Source organism: Sinocyclocheilus grahami, unplaced genomic scaffold (assembly GCF_001515645.1).
Source record: "Sinocyclocheilus grahami isolate Dianchi unplaced genomic scaffold, SAMN03320097.WGS_v1.1 scaffold1227.1, whole genome shotgun sequence".
NCBI lineage: Eukaryota > Metazoa > Chordata > Actinopteri > Cypriniformes > Cyprinidae > Sinocyclocheilus > Sinocyclocheilus grahami.
This window is the reverse complement of record NW_015506406.1, coordinates 26,475-53,378: the sequence shown is the minus strand read 5'-3', so window position 1 is coordinate 53,378 and position 26,904 is coordinate 26,475. Positions and strand designations below refer to the sequence as shown.

Genomic DNA, 26,904 nt, shown 5'->3' with positions numbered 1-26,904 from the left:
GAAAGTTTGAGCAAAACATGCTAACTGTTCTGTCTTTGGCTGCACAGACGAGCACAGAACACTATTTAGAGTCCCAGCCTCAGAGGAGACAAGAGAGAAGTGGATTTATTGATTTATTTAATGCATACTGCTGCTGCCACACAGATCTAAAATAAACAAGCGATTTATTTCCTAGCTGTTTACCTTCACAGACATAACCGACTGTTTTTGTAACTCGTGTGTGTTTTTAACGTAAACTTGTGTGTGAATGAGAACTTAGTTTAGTACTCACATGCTGTGACAGCCGCTTTCTGTCCGTGTGCTTCGGATGCGTGCTCTCAGAAAACCGTATATCAGAAGTTTAAACTCATATGGTTTAATACGCATGATTTCAGCATGATAAACATGATAATCAGAACCAAAACAGATGTTTTTTTAGCAGGTCTGAGCTGTAATGGCGCAGCTGTATTCTGGAAAATGAGGCGGGGAGCAGCAGTTCATTTGCATTTAAAGAGACAGGCCCGAAAAACGGCGTGTTTCTGCTTCCACTCAAAATAGGCATTTTCTAAATGGATCTGTGGGGTATTTTGAGCTGAAACTTAACAGACACATTCTGGGGACACCAGAGACTTATATTACATATTGTAAAAAGGGACATAATATGTCTGCTTTAAGTACTGCCAGGCTTGCTAATCTCAGATAAGATCTGTTTTGTGCTTTTTTAAAATTATTTTACCAAAAATGAGTGTTGTTTAGTTTACGTTTTGATTATGAACTTTGCTACTCTTTAGTTTGGTTGTTTACTGTGGTTTCCTTAACACATGGGTCAGATACTTGCAGAAAGAGTTGGAAAGACTCAGAGATACCGAGCAGGAAATTCAAACTCTGCAACAGGAAGTGGATGAGGACACAACTGAGGTCATTCCTTCAGCCATGTAAGCACGAAGCTGGCTTTAGTTCACCTTGTGTTTGTAATGACAAAGGACTACATTGTTCAATCCCCTATCGTGTGTACACTACCATTCAAAAGGGTTTTTTAAATTATTAATTCTTTTTATTTTCATTAAGTCTCTTATTACAGTAATATTGTGAAATATTATTACCATTTAAAGAAACTGATTTCTATTTTAATACAAGTTAAAAATGTTTATTCCTGTGATACAAAGCTGAATTTTCGGCAGCGTTACTCCAGTCTTCAGTGTCACATGATCCTTCAGAAATCATTCAAATATCCTGATGTGGAGCTCAAGAGACATTTCTTATTATCAATGTTGGAAAAAACAGCTTAATATTTTTGTACTGGAAAACAGACATGCTTTTTCAGAATTCAGGAATAGAACGTTCGAAAGAACAGCATTTATTTGAAGTCTTTTGTAACACTAATAATGTCTTTACTGTCACTTTTGATCAATTTAATGCATCCTTGATAAAAGTACTAATTTCTTTGACACCCAGACAATTTTTGAATGGAAGAGTATGTCACCAGGTTCACATGGTCATTGAAAACCTGAAAATATCTGGAGTATAATTTATTTTAATTATGCCCTAAAATATTTCATAGCTATGAATCGCTTAAGTGCAATCCTTATGATTTTTTAAATGAAAAAACTGTTGATGACTGTGAGTCAATGTTTTGCCAGACTGCTTTGAAATCATGTCCACTAAAAAAAAGTATTGTTTTGCTGCTTACTTGATATAGATACGTTGCTCAGCTCTACTTTAAAGTAACCAAGATAAAGCTGGAGGTGGACACAGAGCCGCACATACTGAGGGGAGGTAATCCTGACACATTTACTGTATATGATGATGATGCTAAACATAAAAGTTTCATATTCTAGACTGAATGAAATCCCTTTTGTCTCTTGGCAGTTCACTACGGTGCAGATGTGGCAGCCCCCATTAACATAGACACATCCACCCGCTCGCCCTGTGAGATCAGCGATGACCTGTGGAGCCTGGTCAATACTGAATGGTAGACCTGGTGCACATGTACACTGTTAGCTAAATTACTGTTTGTTTTTATGCGTGTATATATGTGTATGTGTTTTGTAAGTCTGTTAATAAATTTGTCCCCTTTTCATCACACACCACAAGATGTCACTATGCATTCACAAAGTTCCCCCCACAGCCTGAAAATGCATGTTTTGCATTACTAGAATAGCATTTTGTGAGTTTTGTGTTATAATTTGCTCTTTGTTAAAAGGCTCTCCTGCTGTTTCCATAGAGCAGGGAATTTCCTATGAAATTTAAAATCAATTTTTTGCAAATGTTGTAATGAAATTAAGTACTCTTTTAATACTTTTTGAATACTAATTTAGAGAGGGATTTCTCAGGACTTCTAAAAAAACAAAATGACAAAGAAAATATAAAAAGGACATGCAGCATATTTAAAAATATAGGGGTAGATGGGTTGTAACTTGCATTAACATGAAAGCCAGTTTCTCGTTTTGTTTGTTCGTACTGCTTTTTTGTTTCAGTCTTGGTGTGCTTAATCCTTAAAAGTTACTTTTATTGTACTGTTTATACATTTTTTTGCTGGCAGACAAAATCCTAATTATTAAGATTTATTGACATGACAAAAATGAAAAACTCTTGAACTGAAACTATGGAGATATGTTAGTGATATGTTTGTTTTAAGATGTGCATATATTTAGATGGATAATTAATAAATCAGACTCATTTTATATAGCTCCTGCCTAAGGTTTAGATTTAAATATTTTTAGTTGATGTTTTTAAGTATAAAGTGTGACGATGTAGGATATAGCATATATTCAGGTTTGGTTTCATTTTCATCCAGAATGATTTTATATAATTTCCCTTTTTTCAAGTCACATATTTTGTCCTCATTTTTTCTTTCTGTACTTTCACTACACTACTTTCACTATTTCTAATGTCAGTGTTTAATATCTGCCCAGTGCAGATGGATGGGTATTCTTTCAAAAGCCTAGTCATCCTACTCTGTGTGCGTGACCAGTTTAACCTTTGGTCGTTTAACTTCTAAAATGAGTCACATCATGCCCTTGAGGTGCAGACACATGCCGTTTCAGCTTCGATAAACATCCGGACTGGCACGAGCTTATGATCTTGTTTTTCTGTAGGGGTTTTTTGCAAAAACAGAACGGTGAGAAAATTCTGTGTGTGGCTCATGTGAAAAGACGAAACCACAATATAGTTTAGTATATGCTTGGTTAACATGTGGTGTGAGTGTGATTGAGGCAACTGGAAATCAGCTAGACTCACTTTGAGAGCATTGTTTTCAAATTCTTGCAAAGCATTTAGATTTGTACATTTGCTGTTTTATAACAGTGGATGGGTTTTCCACTGCATCTGAGCAAAATGTATGTTTACATACACCTACATATGCATATTTGTTTCACCCTCTATTTTATTTTTCATGGGAAACAATGGGCAGAGCTTAAATGTAATCAAACTAAACAAATAGCAAACATTCAAGATCATTTTTAAGTAATGCATTTATAAAAGATTTATTTTTAAGGCTCATAATTTAGTATCAACAAAATACATTTAAACATGCAAATGCATCTTTTTCAGGACACAGTTTTACAGAAAAGCAATATTGCTTGAATGTCAGTGCTGTTTTTATCGCTGCAGACTGCTACACATAAATGATGCCATTCCATACAACAACATAAAAACTATGTTACAATATTTATATAGCTTGTGCCACCTTAATAGTGATGAAGTATTTATCTAAAGTACATTTTACAGACATCAGTTGCATGTATGTGTGACATCAAATTATATGTTAATATAAAACCTATTTGAACTATTAAAATGTGTTTGTCAGTGTAAAATTTTGGCTAAAGGTTTTACAGATAAAACATTATTTTAGTATTGTACTCTAAAATACATAGCCTAATGCCTTGGTAAATTCAGATTTCATTTGTAGATTGTCGTGATGTTTTACTTTATAAAACATTTTCTAAAAAAAAACATAATTTCCATGTATCGTCTATTGCAATATAAAATATTTACAGTTGCCTATATGACAATAAAAACGTGGTCATCAAATTAAGAGGTTTACTTTAGCGTTTTTAGATTTTCCAACGCTTTATTATCGTTTATTATGACCAGTTTTGCAGCGTAATTGGACAATTACACGACGCAAACATTTTCTGCATAATTATTTCGGTAAATAATCACAATAGTGTTGCGCGTGTCGTGAACAGAGCATCGTTTACCCACGCAGCCCACAGGCTGAAATAAGAGAAATCAAACCAAACTTTAACCAGTCCGTGACTGAAACGAAAAGTCCGCATCCATGCAAACCCACGCTAGTTTACATACTGCACACTCAGTTTCTCCAAAACTGACTTTAATCTATATTCAAATGTAACCTCGCGCATTCGTGTAAATAAGCGCAGTTTACCTTTTAAGTTCGAAACATTGAACTGTGTCTGGAAATGACAAATCCTCTGCTCCACTGTCTCTCCCCCATGTCCTGCGTACAACTGACAAACCCTCCGGCCGGTGTAGTGATGTGAGAGCTGAACCTTGGATCAAGACTCGTCCTGAAGTGGGCTGGTCTTGGCATTCGTCTGGGGCTGCTGATGCAGCACTTATGGGTAGCCTAATGAATTGCTTTGCTAACTTGAAGGTGCTTTGACATTATATATATATATATAGGTCATTGACGTGACGCATTTTTTTCAGATCTATTAGGTTACATAAAAATACACAATTCAAAATGTCAATACTTCTTCAGTGAAGAACTTTTTCCTTTTCTTTTTGTGAGTTTTTTGATATATTTTATATATTTGGGGCTTGTGAGGTTAACAAAACAAACAAAAAATATGTGAAAAGTTTTACTGTGAAAATCTTTATTGAAAATAAAAGTTTTTTAGTAGGCTACTTTTTACTTGAGCACTTGCATTTTTGAAACATTACCTTTAGATTCCAGTTCTAAGATTTATTTTTGTAATCTGAGACCAGTATCCTCACTTATTGACCCATATTTGTTGCTGCTAATAGTTAACATTAATTCTTGTTTTAATTTAAGAACTCCTGCATTTTTTTTAACCATTTCTCATCCTTATACTCAAACAAGTATGCAGGATGTTTTGAGCCTTATTGTCCTCTACAGTGTTCTTTCATTCTGACATGCAAACAGGCACATAAACAAGTATGACTAAATAAAAAAATAACCCTGGTTATTTTGAGTATGTGATGCACAAGTGCATAAAACACGAGCAGTCGTAGAACTGCATTGGAATTGCATAAGGCAGCGGAGAGTGTGAGTAAGTCAGAAGCCGGATCCTGCTTTCTTAAACAGGAAACTCTGTCATTGTACCTCCAAGGGAGAGGGATTTCCTTGAGAAACACCTATGAGGTCATACTGGGCCGTGCCGAACAAAGCACTCCAGAGGAACGCCGTGTCCCCTCTGTCTGAATGTGGAACAGAATAGCCACTACTTTAGTTTAAAAAAAAAAGACAACGTAAAGTATGTATTATGCAACTATGAAAAACAACTCTTGAAAACATGTGCAAGATGGATTGTTCAAAAAGTACCGAGCATTGCATTGCATGCTTTCATTTTTCCTGGCAGTCTGACTTGTTCACCTGTTCACAGGGCAATGAGGGCCCACATTTTCAGCGCTCTGCACATTCTGCTGCTTTCCAGTGGGTGGCCGGGGTGCCATTAGTGAACATAGAGTTGCTTTATCAGTCTTTTCTACTTCTTGCCCTCAGGGTCCCCTAATGACAATATCAGAAGGGCTCCACCTCCTCACGAGAAGCTCTAGCCAGCAGACAGACTCATAGCTCCTGCTGTGTCTGGATATCTTGTGCTCAGCATGTTACCTACATTTACACACAAAGACCTGATAATCAAGCTGATACTCCCCACAGAGACTGTTGGCTCACCCTGATTCTTGGCTCCTGTTTCAGATACGTGTATGTCTGGTGCTCCTGTGATACAGATGTGATAGTTCCCGAGAAGAAGTAGGTGCAATTCCAGATATGTGGTATTTTTTCCATACGGTGGTCGTTGAGGCTACCAATGCATTACACGTAACTCCAAAACCATTTGTTTCAAAATGTTAAAAAGGTAATAAAAATTAAACATTTTATTTGACATTTTTGCTTTATTAAAATAAACTAAATCCCCCTTTAAACTGTGGAGGAAATTAGATTTTTATCTGAAATATGATTATTATCTGTATTATTTGCTTCTAAAGAGTGCTCTTTAGACTGTCTCTGAGTTTTTCATGAGCTCGGAGATAACAGGAAATCTAAGTGCGAGACAGGTGTGAGACAGAAAATGTCCTAGTTTCCAAAAAAATAATTTGCATTAAATACTTAGAAACACAGGAAATAGATGGATACCTTAAATGGACACATATGTTGAATATGCATTATGATTGGTTGAGATGCAAGCACAGATGCATCCTGATTTGATTAGGATATAAATACTGAGCCAGAGTGTCATTCTTGGTCACGCTCTGCAGCCATGACTGTAATAACTGTATGACTGTCACCATTTCTTGCAGGAAATAAATATTCAAAAGACCTTTGCCTCATAACTTTATTGAAATTGAAAATTGCCACAACAAAAAAAAATGTAAATTATATTTAAATTAAATAAAATGTGACCTCGTGAATGCTGTTATATTCAACTACACGGTGAAAAATAAAACAAAGTATATTGGAGTGCGTTTTACAAGAAAATACTATTTCAGTCTTTCCACTTCAAAATATCATGTTTAATGCAATGTTACTTGCCATTTCTCTGTAGTTATTTTAATTATTAATTGCAAGTTTGTTAGCAATATCTGAGTGAAAATTGTCTACAATATATATATTTTTTTAGCGTATGGCGAAACTGCTACACTATAGTTAAACTACATATATAATCTTGTTTGTTTGTTGTGTTTTCTTTTGTCTTTATTCATCACTTAAGCATTGTCATGGACTTCAATGGGCCATTCGGTTCTATACTGTTGTGACGACTCTCTTATTCAATTGACTGTAATTTCATCAGTTAAGTGTTCAAGTCATCAGTGAATTGATCAAATGCTTGAAATCACAGGTTTGAACCCAAATGATCCAAATTAACGGTCAGAGATCACAAAGCTTTTGCCAAATCGATCAATTTGAACTTCATTCTCTCTGGCAAAATCGCATTAGCTGAATACACAAACTTTAAACAGCTCAGCCTTCTCTTTCAATTCAGTTTACTGTTGTTATTTGTGGTTGAGAGTGATGGAAAGTAACTCCCTTTGAATGCTGCTCTGGTGGTGTGGGAAAATACAGTAATTAAACTTACTGTGTTGTCGCACAAAGAGTCTCATTGGCCACTGGAATTAATGAACTTGCGTCAAACCAACAAACTTTTAGATGACTATTAAATAAACGCATTAATCCAGCTGCAGAGACCTTATTTAACTAATGCCGGATCTTTTTCCAACTTCAATGTTGATATCTGTGAAGCATTTTACGTATTTGATACTCCCTACCAATCCACATGTGGTCAATTCTTATCAAGGTTTCAATGAATATTGAAGTGTTTCCTTAGGTTCGAGAGAGTTCAGCATTGACAGTTCAGAATAGAAGTTATATTCGTGTTTTGTTATCCTTGGCTTGGTGGAAAGGCTGGACCTATGAGGTCATGAGACTTCCTGTGTTCTATGAGGGGGTGGGTTTGATCCTGCCCAACTGTTTAAAAGCCTTAGCTACCGGAAATAATGACAGACCTGTTATATATATTATATATATATAGCAAATATAACTTAAACTTGGCGCTTTTAAGCCAATAAACATCTGGCTGAAACATTTAACTGCTTAGATTGAATTTGAAAAGTTGTAAAGTGAATGAAAGTGGTCAGAATGATAAGTTTGCATTATCTTTATTTGTTTAAAGGGGTCATAGGATGCCCATTTTCCACATGTTGATATGATTCTTTAGGGTCTTAATGAAAAGTCTGTAACATAGTTTGGTTAAAATTTCTCAAAGGTAGTGTAAAAAAACACCTTTTTTACCCTGTCAAAAACAGCTATTTTCAGATCAAGCTGTTTTTGTAGCAGTTTCCTTTAAATGTTAATGAGCTCTGCTGACCCCGCCCCTCTCTTCCGAGAGACTGTTTAGAAAATCCTGTTGTGATTAGCTGACTCTCAAATTCACAACAAACTCTGAAATAGAGTCATATGGACTTCACAAATGGCACACACATGCCATTTAACAGCACACACCATTCTCACATTACTCATTACCGAATGTTTTCTAAAATGATGTTTGATTTGAGATACAAATGGTCAGTGGACGAAAAAACGAAGTGTGGAATATTGGACACTTCATGCACTCAACTGTTGCAGCTTTAATTACGTAGCGAAGGGGGAGGGGCTATCAGACATAATTCATAATTCATACACTTCATGGTTGAGTATGTAGCCCTCTAGTGCATGAGTACATCGTGTATGAGTGCATAGTGTATATAGTGCGTCCTTTGGGACCAAGCGGCAACCTCCCGCTCTCTCTAGTGAAGCCAACACGGAAGTGACTAAAACTGCAATTCATCGACTGGCCGCTAGAGGCTGGCTGCAAAAGGGAGTCAATCCCATAGACTCCCTATGTTAAAATGCCCAACTTTACAGCAGAAAAAAACATCTTTACAGCCTGGTTCAAAAAATTATTTTGGTCTATATAGCTAATTTTGCCCTTCATGACAACTGTGAGGGGGTGAATTTTTTTATAACTCATCCGTTTAAATTATATTAAGCCTTAAATTTCTGCATAATTAAGGGCGTGGCCACTTGAGTGACAGGTGGATTGCCGCTATACTGTCACCACCGTGGAGCTAGGTGGGCGTGGTTTCAGCAACCAGCTCCCACCTCTTTGCCCATTTTCGATTATCCGGGAGTGACACGCGGTGACGCCCAGCCAAGATGGCGACGGCCCGCTCCGCCCACTTTGGGCTTCAAAAACGCTCTGCGGGTAACGTCACGGACACTACGTCCATGTTTTTATACAGTCTATGTTTGGGACGCAGCATAGATTTTAAATTTATATCGGTTGTTTAATTTTTTTGTCGCGTTTGCATTTAAGGGGCGGTCACACTAGACTTTGAACGTGCAAAAAATTTTCGGACACTGCTGCGAATATGGGCAGGAGCAGGATATGACAATAATAATAATACACTTGTGTATAATAATTATATTGTACTCTCTCTCTCTCTCTCTCTCTCTCTCTCTATATATACTGTATATATACACACACTAAGCAATACAAAATTATAAAATGTGTCCGCATTCAAATGTAGCCTACCGTCTGTTCCTGTTTCCATTGACACAGCCAACCATGCAGCTTCTTTTTTTATTTGATTTTTATAATCTTTTAAAGATGTATTATATAAAATAGGATGCTGCGCTACGGCTAAAATGAGCGCTTCCTCCATTTTTGAAGTTCTGTACAGAGGTCACGCAGTGACGTATCGATCTTCTACTGGTCACACGTCTTCACGTGATGCGAATTCGCAGGTCAGAGTTCACCAAACTTGAACTTTGGAAGGCAGCGACATGCTAAATTTTTCGCATTAGCTTGGGTTTCCGGTCTGACGCATTCGCATGCGTATGAATGAAAGTCAATGGAACGAAAAGTGCAGTGTGACCGCCCCTTTAGTCTGTAGTCCTGCTAATCTTTGAGTTTCTCTTAATGGCCTGTGATGTTGCTTTTTGGAATGAGAAAAGTCACGAACTATGGGAAAAATGCAGTGTACAATGTTTTTCTAAGATGCTAAAGACATCCATCCCCACGTGTTCACACATGGTCCTCCTCGTTTTTGTTTTGTTTTTTGGGGGTTCTTTTGAGTAATTTCCTCAATCAGATCCAGACGCCAATGATTTGGCACTTGAGGCTGTTTCAGCTCCAATGACCAAAAATATCTCTGAAAAATAGTTGTGCTTAGTTCGGGAAGACAACTAAGGGGGTCTGGCATAGTAGAGAGATCAAATGTAAACATTCTTGAGAGGTACATACACATTGTGATCTAGAGTTTATTTGCTCAGAGAAACGAGAAATGAATCAAAACAAAGATCCAAAGTGAGGTAGAAAATGTTAACAGCTTTAAGCCCTGTGAATATACATTCACACTACATTAGGGGTCGTAGATGGAGGAGAAATTCAATGTTTAGACTGTTCTCATCCAAATATCTTGTTTTGTTTTAAAAGGACGGCAGCTGGAAGATGAAAAACTCTTTAAAGTGGTTATAAAGATTTTTGAGTGAAGCAGAAATAGGGTGGTTGGTAAGTTGTGGTTGGTTCAGAACGCTCAGTGCTGGTAATTCTGGGATGACTGCGTAAATTAGTCGGTATAAACAACAATAAACACTACATCTATTATCTAATTAAATCACATCACCAGAAATGGACAATGTCTACAGGCTAGGAATGCTAAATGGTTGATAAAGAATGGACAAAATCAGATCCTCCCTTTAGTCGCTCTATTGGTTAGTTTTGAGGTGTCTAGTTAATAAAGAGGCATTTTTTACGAAACAAGATGAGCAAGTCTTACACGAGACTTTTAATATTCGCTCTGAACCCCTTCAAAGCATTTCAGGGCCGTTTGTAGGGTTCAAACAAGTTACATTTATTGGGTTTCATGAAAGAAAAGTTATTTTGGCGCTTGATATTCCTAAACAACATTAACACAGATTGAAACATTGTTTTCCAGTGCATTCCGCATCTGATGGCTGATGGATAATGATATATGATTATGTGTAAGAGTTAAGCCTTAAAAATATTTTCAAAACTACCCTTATGAAAAAGAAGTTTATTCAAGTGTGCTATCAGTATACTTCTTTTAAACTAAAAAATAGGAAAGTATACTTTTAGTCTACTTTTTATGTACTTCTCAGAAATGGGCTTTATGTACTTCTCAGAAATATACTTAAAATGACATTTAAGTATACTTGACTTGTACTTATACTAAATATATTTTAGCTATAATTGTGCTTCTAGAATCCGTGTTTTCATTGTTATACTGTAGGGGGCGCTAGTACACATCTTCTGTACAGAATTTCCAAAAAACACAAGTGAAGAAGAAACCGAAACAACAGATGCTTCCACATGTATTCTAACACGATCATCAGACATAAAACAGCATCAAAACTGTGTAACGTTATGGAATAAAATGTTGACCAATGAAGAGGTAATAATAACTGTCAAGCTTTGGGGTGTTGATCGACTTTATCTACGTTTTGATTATCATTCTGAATCTTTTTTCAGCTTTTTGTTCAAAATGTTGTTTATTTCTTTATTTTTTATTTATGAAAAAGAATTCATGAAGCTAGAATAAAATGTTTTTGTTTAGAAGCAGATACCCTGTTCTTTTTATGTTTTGTATGTTTAGATATTCATGTAACAAAATATATACAAAATTAATACCTAAATAGGGACATAGTAGTATACTTAAAGTATGATGTAAAGTTCACTTAAAGAAAACTTACGAGTATACTTGCAGTATAAAACAAATAAACTAGTAGTTTACTGAGACTATACTTCAAAGTGTACTAAAAATGCTACTACAAGTATTTAATTAGTAAACTATCAGTATACCTATAAGTTCACTTTTAGTATAGTTGCAGTACAAACTAAAAGTTTTGACATAAACTAGTTGTGTACTCAAAGTTTACTACTGTTATACTTAAAGTATACTTAAAAGTATACTTTTATATACTAGAAAGTGGGCCAATTTAGTCCCAAGGAGTATTGAAATAGTACACTTACAAGTATACTACTAGTACACTGATATTTGTATACTTACTACATAAAGTATACTTAAAAAATATACTTGAACTTTACTTAAGTATACTTACTAAAATAAACTTGAAGTATACTACTTTTTGGTAAGGGTAAGCAGTCAAGCCCGCAATAATGCAGAAGTACAGACTTTTCTCGAATAACAGTTGGCGTTCCAAACGAAAGTTTGGGAGGTCTGTGTTCATGTAGGCCTATTCCTGCCTTAAACAGCTGCTTACCTCACATTTTTCCAGAATCGCTCCATTAACCAGCTCCACCTTTAATATTAGGTGAGGGAGTAGATTTATTCATAGCTTGTGTCTCACTGTTATGCATGACAAGTCTTTACCCTTTATATGAACACATGATCTCTGTGTAAGAAAACGTGTGATCGCCCATGGACTATGGACCAGGGCTCTATCCGGTCACAACGGCACTGCATCAACGGGAAGTGAATTACTCTTCCTTTGATGGCTTTGTTGTTATTGGCTGACTCAAAGAGTGCCTCTGGAAATCATTAAAGCCCATGTAGTCTGAGTGAACTGTTCATTAACAAAGAAAAAAACGACTTGGTTGGTTTACTATTTGGAAAATCTCTGAGGAAAGGATTAATGTGGGGAATTTTTGTAAAACACACTTTTTCAGGACTTATTTGGCTTTATTTGTTTTTTTTACTACTGACAATATACACTTTTTAAGTTAAACCCATTCAAATGCTTAATTTTGCTGTTTGCAGTTATTTATTGTGGTGACAGACAGTGGTTATTTAACTTAACTTAAAAATTACATACGTCATAGGCAGTGCTTGAAGTGGAAAAAAAAAGAAGTGTTGGTACAGTGCCAGTATGCTAAAGACTCAAATACAGAAGTGCCGGTACTGCGTACTGGTGCGTACCGGCCCACTTCAAGCACTGGTCATAGGAAGAAAAATGTAGATTGTGGTCTATAGCCATTGTAGCCTATATTTGAAACCACAGCAAGCTAACGCATGCTAGCAGCTTAACATGTAGACTACATATATAACCCAAAAAATAATGACCAAATTTAACTACACGCTAAATTAACATGCTTGATTCATAACATATACTTAACTTACAGTTTCATCGTCACCAATAAAGACAAAAGGAATATAGGAAGATATTATTTTATAGTTCATTTGGAGCAGATGTGATTTTCTGTGAATGCTGTTGAAGTGTTTACATTTGTGCAGAGGCAAATTAGGAAATATACTCAGCTGGCAGACAGAACTGGAATGCTGATGTCATTCACATAATGTATTTAAGTCAAACATGCTTTAAGATGGAATATAAACAAATTCCATTAGCTTGAGAATTACATTTCCTTTCAATAAATATCATACCACAATAGACTATTTATCACTGATGCTGTGACAAAGGAAAGCAATAGAACCAGTTGAACACGCTATTGAACAAACCGGGGCTAGTTGTCACATGGGAAAGTTGGGCTATATCTCAGAAACTCAAGATTTTGAGTCAAAAATGTGTGTGTGTGGGGGGGGGGTACCTAGTAGTTTGATTTATTTGCTTGTAAATGTCAGGTTGGAGAAGTTGTCACAAATTCTTAAATTACAGTATTGAGATTTTTGCATTTTAGCTTATATATTTTTTGCCATTTCATAATCGTTTTGTGTTATAATTCTTTTTCTGTTTAATCTGTGCTGAAAAAAAAACATTAGATATCCTATAGTGAATGCTGTTGAAGTGTTTACATTTGTGCAGAGGCGAATTAGGAAATATACTCAGCTGGCAGACAGAACTGGAATGCGGATGTCATTCACATAATGTATTTAAGTCAAACATGCTTTAAGATGGAATATAAACAAATTCCATTAGCTTGAGAATTACATTTCCTTTCAATAAATATCATACCACAATAGACTCTATTTATCACTGATGCTGTGACAAAGGAAAGCAATAGAACCAGTTGAACACGCTATTGAACAGACCGGGGCTAGTTGTCACGTGGGAAAGTTGGGCTATATCTCAGAAACTCAAGATTTTGAGTCAAAAATGTGTGTGTGTGGGGGGGGGGTACCTAGTAGTTTGATTTATTTGCTTGTAAATGTCAGGTTGGAGAAGTTGTCACAAATTCTTAAATTACAGTATTGAGATTTTTGCATTTTAGCTTATATATTTTTTGCCATTTCATAATCGTTTTGTGTTATAATTCTTTTTCTGTTTAATCTGTGCTGAAAAAAAAACATTAGATATCCTATAAATGTTACTTAATTTCCTGACCGATAATTGCCAAAGTGATCAATTGCCAAGATTTTATGGTATGCCTACAGAAATTTAGTTTAAACATACAGTGCAGTTCCCATCAAAACGTCTCCAAATGTTGTATTGGCATTAGGCTTCCTCTGGCCACATGCCATGTTTATCATTTCAAATTTTTTTGTGTATTTTCTAGTGGTTTTCAAGCGGATCTGGACTGTGTTAAGTTAATTGACCAGCTGGCCTCTGCTTATATGCACATGTGAATAGTGATGACGGGGGTCCTTATACAAAATATGAGCCCAAGACTTTGGTCTTTCCTTCTCATCTTCTTCCAAACTCCAAAAGAGTCTCTAAATAGATGACCTATTTTTCATATGAGCCACATCCCTCAAACTCACTCTATATCTCCATATCAGTGGTTCTCAACTGGTGGGTCACAGGTCTGCTCTCATGGGAATGGAGATAGAAGCATAAAAACAATTCTAAATGTAAAACAATAAAATGCATTTAGCTATACAACCACACATTGGGTCGTCACATTGTAACATGGACAGTACTGAAGCAAAACCATTTGAGAGTCACTGATCTACTTCATCCTTACCCTAAATTTGCTTTTCTATATTACCCATAAGTCATTTCCCAGCATGTCTGCTTTGTCCTTGGGGATTTAAATGGCAGTCAGACATGTTTAAAGTTAGCAGACAAAAGTGACCCTGTAGGATTTCCTGAGGAAAAAGAAAGAAATAGGGTCACTGAGTTTGTTGTTTTCCATTTGCATGGACTGGCATCTGTTGACCGAGTCTGTTAGTTGCTGAAAAACAGACACACTTTACCTGAACCTGAATTCTCTCCCTACATGCTAACCACTTTTTTTCTCAAATGTAAGTTTGGCTGCGCTGATACAATATGATCGTTCGCCAACTGAAAGAGTCTCCATCCGAATAACCCATGGAAAACTTTTTCAGATGGTGCCTCGTTATAAAAATCAAAAGCAATACGATTTTAGTTCTCTCATCTCGGGAGTTTTGAAGAGAGATGGCATCTACCAGTTGCCAATGGCTATACTACCAACTAATCATTTTTGTTGGCAGTAATCAGTGAGCTCCAGATGGAAACAATGCACAGGTGTAGCAGGTGAAGATGTGAAATCTGTCACATATGTGAAAGTTAGATTCTGTGAGCATGTAAGTCCTTCTCACCTCCAGTTCACGCTGAAGAACTGAAAAGCCATATTGTCCATGATTCAACAACACCTATGGTGTGATCTAAACATCCAGTTCATCTTCATTTTGTTTGCAAATGCGAAGATTTTTTTATTTTTTTTTTGTAATATTGACCAGAAAAATTTACATTTTGGATTTTGAATTTACAATATTTTATTTTGTGAGAAGGTTGATTTGAGACAGATTGATTTGAGACATGAAACTAGCACAGCTATATATGAAATCTTTGAAAATATAAACTCTAAAAATTATTAAGAGTATATTCTGCGGCTAAAGCATTTCTTACCCTATATAGATTTTCGGAGAAATCATGATGGAAAAAGACAAGCCTGTTGGTTAACAACTTCTGCAAAAGCACAACCTAATGTTTATAGGTGTCACAGACCCTTAGCTAGATGCTAAGTGCGATAATGTTCCGCTAAATGCAACCTGTTACTGAGCGCAGTTCACACATTTGTGCTTGTGACATTGTTTCAAGCAAACATGAAGAATTGCATGTTGAAACTGTGGTTTTGAGGGTGAAGTAGCTGTGACTTTCAGCACCCTTTTCTGTGGCGGACTCACTTTTAGATGCTAGGAAAGTTACAATTCTCAGGATCTTTGATAATGTTATCTATAGCAAAAAAAAGCATAAGCAATTTTTATGTAATTTAACAAAACAATGTCTCTAAAATGTAGAAAACTATTCCTTTGCAGCATTTTTGATATATGTTTGCATACATTCCTGATAGTATTAAAAATGTACTAATCAGCATTTGGGAAACAGGGGGGGTCAGATGCTATCAGTGTCTGACCTGATCCCTCAAACTCACTCTATATCTCCATATCAGTGGTTCTCAACTGGTGGGTCACAGGTCTGCTCTCATGGGAATGGAGATAGAAGCATAAAGACAATTCTAAATGTAAAACAATAAAATGCATTTAGCTATACAACCACACATTGGGTCGTCACATTGTAACATGGACAGTACTGAAGCAAAACCATTTGAGAGTCACTGATCTACTTCATCCTTACCCTAAATTTGCTTTTCTATATTACCCATAAGTCATTTCCCAGCATGTCTGCTTTGTCCTTGGGGATTTAAATGGCAGTCAGACATGTTTAAAGTTAGCAGACAAAAGTGACACTGTAGGATTTCCTGAGGAAAAAGAAAGAAATAGGGTCACTGAGTTTGTTGTTTTCCATTTGCATGGACTGGCATCTGTTGACCGAGTCTGTTAGTTGAAAAACAGACACACTTTACCTGAACCTGAATTCTCTCCCTACATGCTAACCACTTTTTTTCTCAAATGTAAGTTTGGCTGCGCTGATACAATATGATCGTTCGCCAACTGAAAGAGTCTCCATCCGAATAACCCATGGAAAACTTTTTCAGATGGTGCCTCGTTATAAAAATCAAAAGCAATACGATTTTAGTTCTCTCATCTCGGGAGTTTTGAAGAGAGATGGCATCTACCAGTTGCCAATGGCTATACTACCAACTAATCATTTTTGTTGGCAGTAATCAGTGAGCTCCAGATGGAAACAATGCACAGGTGTAGCAGGTGAAGATATGAAATCTGTCACATATGTGAAAGTTAGATTCTGTGAGCATGTAAGTCCTTTTCACCTCCAGTTCACGCTGAAGAACTGAAAAGCCATATTGTCCATGATTCAACAACACCTATGGTGTGATCTAAACATCCAGTTCATCTTCATTTTGTTTGCAAATGCGAAGATTTTTTTATTTTTTTTTTGTAATATTGACCAGAAAAATTTACATTTTGGATTTTGAATTTACAATATTTTATTTTGTGAGAAGGTTGATTTGAGACAGATTGATTTGAGACATGAAACTAGCACAGCTATATATGAAATCTTTGAAAATATAAACTCTAAAAATTATTAAGAGTATATTCTGCGGCTAAAGCATTTCTTACCCTATATAGATTTTCGGAGAAATCATGATGGAAAAAGACAAGCCTGTTGGTTAACAACTTCTGCAAAAGCACAACCTAATGTTTATAGGTGTCACAGACCCTTAGCTAGATGCTAAGTGCGATAATGTTCCGCTAAATGCAACCTGTTACTGAGCGCAGTTCACACATTTGTGCTTGTGACATTGTTTCAAGCAAACATGAAGAATTGCATGTTGAAACTGTGGTTTTGAGGGTGAAGTAGCTGTGACTTTCAGCACCCTTTTCTGTGGCGGACTCACTTTTAGATGCTAGGAAAGTTACAATTCTCAGGATCTTTGATAATGTTATCTATAGCAAAAAAAAGCATAAGCAATTTTTATGTAATTTAACAAAACAATGTCTCTAAAATGTAGAAAACTATTCCTTTGCAGCATTTTTGATATATGTTTGCATACATTCCTGATAGTATTAAAAATGTACTAATCAGCATTTGGGAAACAGGGGGGGTCAGATGCTATCAGTGTCTGACCTGATAGCACTAACAGTGATGATCTCCATACACTGATGTTATCGAGTCTGTTATCAAGAGCATCCTGTTATTTCTCAGATTTGTTGTATTTCTTTTTTTATCTGTTGCTGATTATGTTTTGACCTCTTGTTTAGGCTCCTGCGCATGCAAGGCTATTTCCTCAAGGCTCATTAGATGCTGTCCCATGCATTTCTACTGGAAGAAGGCAGTTTTACTTGGATTTTGTGTACATGTTAGTGATGTTTGCTAAGGCTGAAATCACTTTGAACACCTTAGCAACTGCAGCAATACTCTGGCATCATGATGGGGGCTTTCGCACAGGTAAACGCCACTCTTTTTTTGTTCAATGTTTCTTCATTTGAAGTGCTTGTAAATGTGCATTAATGCGCCTACACGTGGAGTTATTTATAAATATAGAATGCATTTTTAACTGCAGATGTGTTAGAGAGAGGTGTCAACGCTTTCACTACACATACTAAAAGCTAAATGTTGAAATTACAGTGAGAACCACACATAGGTTCATTTCCTCTCAGCGTTAGTCTGCCATTAACCTCTGCGCAGCCAGTAATTTAGTAGACCCTGGGATCCACCAGAGATTCATCTCTGTCTTTAATGGGGCAATTTCCCATACCTCTCCACCCTTTCCATCCTTCTCACCCCTCTTTTGTTCTCCTCCCTTTTCTCGGCCTCTTGCGCTCTCTTCCTTTTTCTTGGCCTTGCGTCTGTTCTGTTGGTTTTGGGGGTTGGAGAGTGAGGCCTGTCATTACATGATCTCTAATGGTCTCGAGGAAACCAATCCCTGCTGCGTCCTTTATATTTGAGATGACTCTGAAACATATGGAGACCTGGATAGGGGACAGGAAGCTCTTTTGAAAATATGTTTAAAAAAAAAATCTTGCTTTGACGCCTGTGTCTCTCTTTTTTTTATCACAGGAAACCTTTACTTACCAATAAGACTTATTCCATTACACTCCACATCACATACCTTCCTAACTTGCTTTATTTCCAAATCCACAATCTGAAGGAGATCTTGACAGGCTTTAAGAGATACTCTTTCTACAGTGCTATTTCTACTTAGCTTTTCAAAATCTGTAGATTTCCTTTTGTTTTACAACTATTTTGTTCCAACACGTTATCGGAAACTTATCTTCAGCATTGCTGTGTTTGACCTGTTATGGAGCTCTTTGCCAGTTATTAGTGACCAAGAAATGATGCCGTAAAAATAGTCCATGCGTCCATGGGCCAGTTGCATAAACATAATCACCACGTCTTAAGAACTAGTTTGATTAACTAGCAATTAACCAAGTGGTTATCACTCTTACTTTTAATATTCAAATGAGATCAATCTATGTTTTTACATAACTGACTTTCAAAAACTTTTGACCAGTCTTGCAGAAAAAAAAATAGGTGTCTAACTTTTAAGACTAGTCTAAGCAGTTTATGCAAAGACTTTAGTTTAATGGTGTCATTTTAATGGACTATTGCAATGCTCTCTTGGCAGGTCTTCCAGCCACTTCTATCAAACCTCTAAAATTAATCCAAAATGCCGTTGCAAGATTAATCTTTAATGAGCCGAAAAGAATGCACGTCACACCTCTGTTTATCAATTTCCACTGGCTACCAGTAGCTGCTCGCATAAAATTCAAGGCATTAATGTTTGCCTACAAAACCACCACTGGCTCTGCACCCATTTACCTAAATTCATTACTTCAGAGTTATGTGCCCTTTAGAAGCTTGCGTTCTGCTAGTGAACGGCGTATTATTGTGCCATCTCAAAGAGGCTCAAAATCACTTTCACGGACTCTTACATTAACTGTTCCCTCCTGGTGGAATGACCTGCCCAACTCAGTCTGAGCAGCTGAGTCCTTAGCCATCTTCAAGAAACGACTAAAAACACATCTGTTCCACCTTTATTTGACCCTCTAACTCTAGCACTTTCTATTCTATTTTAATTCTACTTCATCTATTTATCTTCTTCTTTTTTTATTTAAAAAAGCACCTGCTTTCTATTTTCTCTATTCTTTCTACTTGTTTTTCTTTGTGTGTGTGTATATAATATATATATATATATATATATAAATTTATGCATCAGTAGCACCAATCAACGGAAGTGCAAAAATAATGACTGTTTTCAAACAAGTTTTCCCAAATACTCCCAATTGTCTGAAACTGGTTGCTTTGATTTTTCAGTCTGCCGTTTTTACATTGTTTTTTTATTGTCGCAGTCAGCTGATGACTGGTTTATTTACAGTTGTCTCTGCATGTTAAGCAGGTAAATTACATTTTTAAATATTTTAAAATGCTTTGAAAAATACACAAGCTAACAATGTTTAATTATTTCACTTGCTTAATAAATTTTTCAGATCTGACCATATCTGAATATATACTTCATAAGGGACATTAAATTTTTGTCTGTTCATTAACTATTATATGGCTTAAGAATACTTACTGTATATAGAACAGAACACTATTTTTATTAGGGATGCACAATATCGGATTTTTGCAGATATCCGATTTGCCGATATTTTTCAACTCATTTTTGTTTTGTTTGGAAACAACACCAAGTCTCTCCTGTGCAGAGATTATAAACAAATTATTTTTCATTTTGGTTAGTTTTTAACAAAAACTTAGAATTAAATAAACAACAATGAAGTTCTTTTGTAATGAGAGTGCATTGAAAATAACTATAAATCAACTATAAATCAATCGCTGCATTTGTCGCAACATTTGTAGAGGTCTAAAGCAAAATAGTTGTAAAAATTCTGAAAATCTTTTAGAGCTCCTTGTATTTAAGTTTTCATAATACGTTTGAAAAAAACATTACACATTAATGAATAAATCTGTATATATAAAATTATTTAATTTACCAGTGTCATGTGATGTTTATTCATGTAAGATAGCTTCTGACCATTAAATCAAAACATACTCTTGATTGTATGACATCCATTACTGTTTTATTTATTCAGAAACACAATCTTAGTATTATTTGTTTATTTTACTTTCATTTTATTACAAGTAGGCGCCCCCTAAGTAAATAAATTGCCTTACCGGAGGGGCATTAGGACCTGGGGGAGGCCATTTTGAGCCATTATCGGCCGATACCGTTCCAATAATATTGTGCATCCCTAATTTTTATGATGTTTCTTTTTTTACCTTGACAGCATCCATCCCCATTCACTTTCATTGTTTGAAAAACCTTTGACTCCCTTTTGTTACTCAGAAACGATGCTGTAAATATCAAATACTCCTGAACTACTTCAGAAAGCACTTTCAAAGGCCTTTGCCTGTTTCATCCTGAGATGCTCTTATCTAAATTGCACCTTATCCTCAATTGACAAAGCAGGAATCTAGAATGCATTGTGCTGTAGAAAAGTTGAGTTTGCAGACTGATAAAATTCTTGTTTTGGATAAGAGCTGTGTAATCGTACTGCTGCAGGATACCATGGGCCACATGGATTGTTCTTGACTTGGGTTAGACTTCCTTTGATCTGAAGCGGAAGGCAGCTGTCGTACCTTTGATCAGGTATTACAGGTCTTTGAATTCAGTTGGCTTTCTAGTGGGTATTTAAAAAAAACAGTCAACAATCTTTACCTGTTACATAATTTAGAGGAAGCAAGTTATTATATATATATATATATATATATAGTGTAAATAATATCTAATGTTAGACAAGTAGTGATACAGTTAGTATCAGATACTGAGGGAAACAGCTTAATGATATTGATCCAGGAATATTATCTGTTGACATAATAATGTAGGCCACATTATTATGTTGCATTATGCTCTAAAATCTCGTCTGGACAGTTCTCCTGTCTGCAGTCGTGACATGGCTGTCATGAATAATCTTAGGCATGTCACAACATAAAGCGATATCCATAGTTGGGATTTCTATATCTGAACACTCTCAACCAAACCCTTCGTCTTCCACCGTATCTTATCATGTCTTGTAATCAAATACACATATCCTCACATTTTCTTTGAAGGAAAGTTGAAAACAAACCAACCATAGCCCTTTTTTATGTTCCCACTCTTACAGATGAGCAAAAGATAGACGTTTTCTGTTGGTATACAGTAATTGTTTTTGTATATCAGTCCTGGCTCCACCCTCAAGGCAAAATAAAACATTGACCTACATTGACTTTTTTCTCGCTCTCTATGAAATTTATTTGAATATATATATATATTTACAGTATTTACTTTAATATAACTTTAAATCTGTGTTGAAACATCATCTGTATATGATGCTTCAGGGTATAAAGATGTTATTTTACTTTGTTTTCTCTAGTTTTGTGCACCCTGTGCCCTAAGTAATTCAAATTGTGATGGGCTGTGGGTAAAAAAAGAAAGGTACTATTCTGCATTTTCCACAAACATACAGTCTCATCTAATCTGTGGGAAGCAGCTGTGATTGTAGGCGAGTGGTGTCGAGGCCATAAGGTCAGAGGTTGTGGGGTTACGGGGTGTTTTGGATGGGCGCAGTGCCAGTGTGGAGGAGCATGGTGGATGCTCAAGTGCGTGTGGATCATCAAGATCTGACACAGCTGCTTTGCTGGAAATGAGCAGCTGAGTTTCCCCGTCACGTACTACGCCTGCTAGTTTGACATCACAGACCTTGTGCAACTTTAACTGCAGTTTATGTTTTTATATTAACCAGCATGATTGACTATTTAGAATAAAACTCTCAGAAAAAGGCAAACAAGGGAAATTGGAGCAACTGCATTTCACATTCAATGCAGTGACTGTAATCTGGCCATTATCACAAGGTATACTGTAGTTTGTGTTGGTTAATTAGCAGTGGTGAAGAACCAGCACACACAACCAATGGACATTATAATTAAACACAATAGAAACTAGGGCTGTAGTACTCGAGTCCGGTCCAGACTCGAGACATTTTTCTATGGTCTCGGACTTGTCTCGGACTCGTTGGTGTTTGCACTCGGACTCGTCTCGGACTTGGTCATTGGACTCGCCAAATGTTCTTGTTGGTCTCGACCGAGTCCAGCAATATGCTTTTTTTTCTCCTTCAAAACAAAACCACATTTGCATGTGGAAACGCATGGAAAACGCTAGGCACGCCGCTTTCTCCTTCTTTCCAAAGCACTCTGTAGCCTTGCTAAGCAACTCTGACCTGCGCTCTCCATGAAGACGCGGACGTTTCAGCAAAGGATAAATGGATTTGCAGCACTAAAAATCCCTTGCAGTAGCTCTGCTACTAAATTTTTTTTTTTTAAATGGCTATCCTTGTACAGCTATGATCAGCTGTTTCTCCATCTTGGCTTAGCTTTCAAGTTTGTTACGGGAAAGGATGAAGCTGATTGGTTGATTCTTGTCACATGACCCGCGGAGCACTTGCTGTGTTTTGAAAAGTTTAGATGTTTCTAATTTAATTTTCTACCTGTTAGATTGTGTTTTATTAACGTCTACACCTACTTCCTTCTACAGCATTTATTAATATTAGTTCACTTTAATTTCAGCATTCACTAATGCATTATTCAAATGACAAGTTGTGTTTGTTAACATTAATGCACTGTGAACTAACATGAAATTATGTTATTAACTAACATGAACAAACAATTAACAATAAATATATTGTTAATTGTTTGTTCATGTTAGTTAATACTAATGTTAACAAATGACACCTTATTGTAAAGTGTTACCGACTCTTTTTATGAGGTTAGAAATAGGGGTGCTCACCGCTGTAAAAAAAAATTTTTTTTAAATTTAGTTTTATTTGTTGGCCCTAATATGCAGTTAATTATTCATTTATTTATCACAAGTAATCATCATTGCAAAAAAATAAAAACACTCTTATCACACGTAGCAGAATTTCCTCATATCATGCAGGACTATTAGAAAGGCAAAATCAATGCAAATCAGTGGATATGTCTGCTATAATAGGATAGGTGTGTTAAGGCCAGTTGGAGCTAAACTCTGCAGGGCATTGGCCCTCCAGGATCTAGTTTGGAGACCCCTGTCCTACAGAGTTGTTACTTTGCACATGCTTTTTGATCATTACAAATAATAATGTAAAATTATTTTCTTAGAATAGGAGATATGCTGTCTCTTTCATCACATATATTATCAATAGTTAAGTATGTGGTCTTGAAGAGGATCCTTTTTTTTCTCTCATTTGGACTCGGTCTTGACTTGGACTCGAAACTTTTGGACTTGGACTTGACTTGGACTCAAACCTCTTTGGACTCGGTCTCGACTAGTCCTGGTCTTGGATTCGACAAAGCTGGACTTGACTACAGCTCTAATAGAAACAGGCACAAGTATAGGAAGTTTTGATATGGAAATCACACACAAGAATGACTCTCATGAGAACTGTCTTTAATAATAAAAAAGGTGCTGCCACCATCAGACCACCGGTCAAAGCCTCTGTAATGGCAGGTGATATGTTCTAGTCAGGCCGATTATAATTAGACAATTTTGGCTGTTTTGAAGTTATCTTATTGGCTAGTATGTTAATGTGCGTGTGAAACAGTTCAGAGTTGAATAAATATAGTATGTGTTCATTTGATTTCAGAAATCATCTACTGTAATTTGTTATCATTAAATTGTATTATATATCACTGACTGTATCATCAGATATCAGATATTGAAAAATCCATACTACTACTATGGACTGGTGCTACTTTAAATGGTTTACGCTTTTACCAATATTTCTATTCTGTCTGTGTTTTTTATTTATTCTATTTCTGTCTATATAACCACTACTGTTAAAAAGTTTGGGGTCGGCAAGTCTCTTATGCTTACCAAAGCTGCAATTAATGGATCAAAAATACAGTGCAAACAGTAATATTGTGAAATATTATTATAATTTAAAATAACCGTTGTCTTTTTGAATATGTTAAAATGTAAATTTATTCCTAAAATGGCAAAGCTGAATTTTCATTACTCCAGGAACATGGGACGTGAGCAGTGCGTCACAAATAAAGACAACAAAACTTATTATAAACAGTGATTACTGGATGAGGCGCGATGCCAGCAACAAATCTTCAATAGTAAACTGATGCCTAGTTCTGTTTTAGACTTACTGACATATAGGACAAATGGTTTGCAACGGTTGCTTTGTCTTGGCCAGTGTTTACAGCCTCTAGCTGTTGCAGCGCGATGTGACGTAAAAGACAGCAGTCATGTCCGGTGTCGACACGGTGTGAATTGGTGCGCAAGAAACATTTCTTATTGTCGATGTTAAAAAACGTTGTGCTACTTAATATTTTTGTGGAAACCGTAATAAATTTTTTCAGGATTCTTTGATGAATAGAAAGTTCAAATGTATAATATCTTAAAGACCAGTTAAACACTTTTATTGTAATAAAAGAAAATATTATTTAAAAAGTATGACTAATCAATATATGAAAAGATTTGTGTGATGTGCAGTGAAAGAAAACGCTGTAAGTAAGAGTAAAATTCCCTGGCCAGTAAAACTGAAACTGATGCTGATAGTGGATATAGATTGGAGATTAATATGGTTGATAAAATACCCCCCAATGTGTCAGACTTTGTTCAGTGTTTTGTGTGTGTTTTGCTCCCCATGTGCCCTTCTTGCCCATATTTGGTTAGTTTCCTGTTCCTGTCCTGATTATGTTGATTTAATTCCAAGTGCTCCCTGTTTATTTCCATTGATCCCAGGTGTGTCTCGTCATCCCCTCGTCTTGTCATGTGTTTAAATAGTGTTCCCTGTTTTTAGTTCAGCGTCCGATATTGTCTATGACTTCATGTGCTATGTGAATTTTCCTTGTTATAATTAAAATTCTCTGGATTGATGTACTCCTCGTATCCCTCCGTTCCTTGCTCCGCACTCCACTCAGTAGGGAGGGCTTCGGATCCCCAGTTAAGCCCAGGGAGGGCTCCAGTCCCCTGTTATGGCCCGTAAGCATCCCCAAGTTTTTTTTTGGGGGGGGGTAGTAGGGCTCCAGCCGTGGAGGTGGAGGCGGGGGCTGGGGGCCGCGGCTTTGGAGGCTGCTTTGCCATGGCCTCCTGAACTACCTGCTCCACCATGGCCTCCTGGGCTGCCAGGTTCGCCATGGCTCCCCAAACTGCCTGACCCGCCATGGCGCGAATTGTGGGTGGTTGCCAAGGCATATGTTCTCAGTGATTTCAGCTTATTACTATGTTTGTTAGGACATTCTGGGTGATCAATAAGTGTTAAGTCAAAATAGTTTTTGGCCTTGTAACCAATGCTCAGCTCAAAATTGACATTTTTAAAAGATCACAAACTCTTGATAGGATGTCTGTCTGTGTTACTGTAAAGACATTTGCACTAATGTGAAGAACTGTGACATTACCTTTTTTCTGTTGCTTTCTCTTTAGTGGGAATGTGAAAGTTTTCGCTCACCTCTGCAGTGTCATTTTGAATGCCTTGGATTGGCCCTTTGACTCCCCCAAGCACCAATTTGCTTATACTCGGCCACATTTTAAAGACACTGTTACGGTCAGCTGTTGGCTTCTGGGTTTGCTATGAGTAGAGCTGAGGAGAAGCAGCAGCATTTAACCAAGTGTGGTCAAGCAGAATGTAGTGCAACGCCTGGGGCCCCGCTCAGGAATGCTGACCACTAAGAAGGACACTTATAAAATAACTGTGGGGGGGTGGGGGGGTGGGAGTTGTGTTTTAAAATCGGATTCTAACACCTTTTATGTTCAAAGGGACAGTAAAGATTTCCATTTCAAAGAAATTATTTTGATATAGCAATGTTTTCAGCTATGATAATAATAAAAAATGTTTCTTGAGCAGCAAATCAGCATGATTTCTGAAGGATCATGTGACACTGAAGACTGGAGTAATGATGCTGAATATTCAGCTTTGCATCACAGGAATAAATTAAATTATAAAATATATTACAATGTATTTTTGATCAGATAAATGCACCAAATAAATAATCTTTTTCACTACCAATTCCATTATGTAAAATGTTTTATAGTGACACACTATATTAGAAAGTAAATGTAGGACAGGGCTTAATTGTATTCACCACAACTGATTGGATCATCTTTTTCCAGAATGTTGCCAAACCTGAATGCAGGGTTGCTAAGTCTACGGAACAAGGCTACTTTTAAACTATTGCCATGGGTTGATGTTTTATTTATTAATTTTTTTCCTGCAGGCAAAAAAATGTGACATTGCATAATTGATGTTTTATTAACAAGGTTCGGGAGGAGCACATTCAGATAATCAATCAATTCAGCACAGGTGGAGCTAGTCTAGATAATCAACTTAACTAACACGATATGTGTGTGTGTGTGTGTGTGTGTGTGTGTGTGTGTGAGTGTGTATGTG

The 26,904-nt window shown here is 36.5% G+C and overlaps 1 protein-coding gene across 1 annotated transcript in view; it reads left to right on the top strand.

Moving 5' to 3' along the window:
* Window positions 1–2,062, top strand: part of spc24 (SPC24 component of NDC80 kinetochore complex) — a 6,256-nt gene extending 4,194 nt beyond the window's left edge. The window contains exons 4-6 of the mRNA XM_016254169.1: window positions 810–914; window positions 1,679–1,755; window positions 1,849–2,062. Of these exons, the coding sequence (XP_016109655.1) occupies window positions 810–914; window positions 1,679–1,755; window positions 1,849–1,955 (289 nt within the window). The 3' untranslated portion in view covers window positions 1,956–2,062. The remainder of the gene's footprint in view (window positions 1–809; window positions 915–1,678; window positions 1,756–1,848) is intronic.
* The last annotated feature ends 24,842 nt before the right edge of the window (window positions 2,063–26,904 follow it).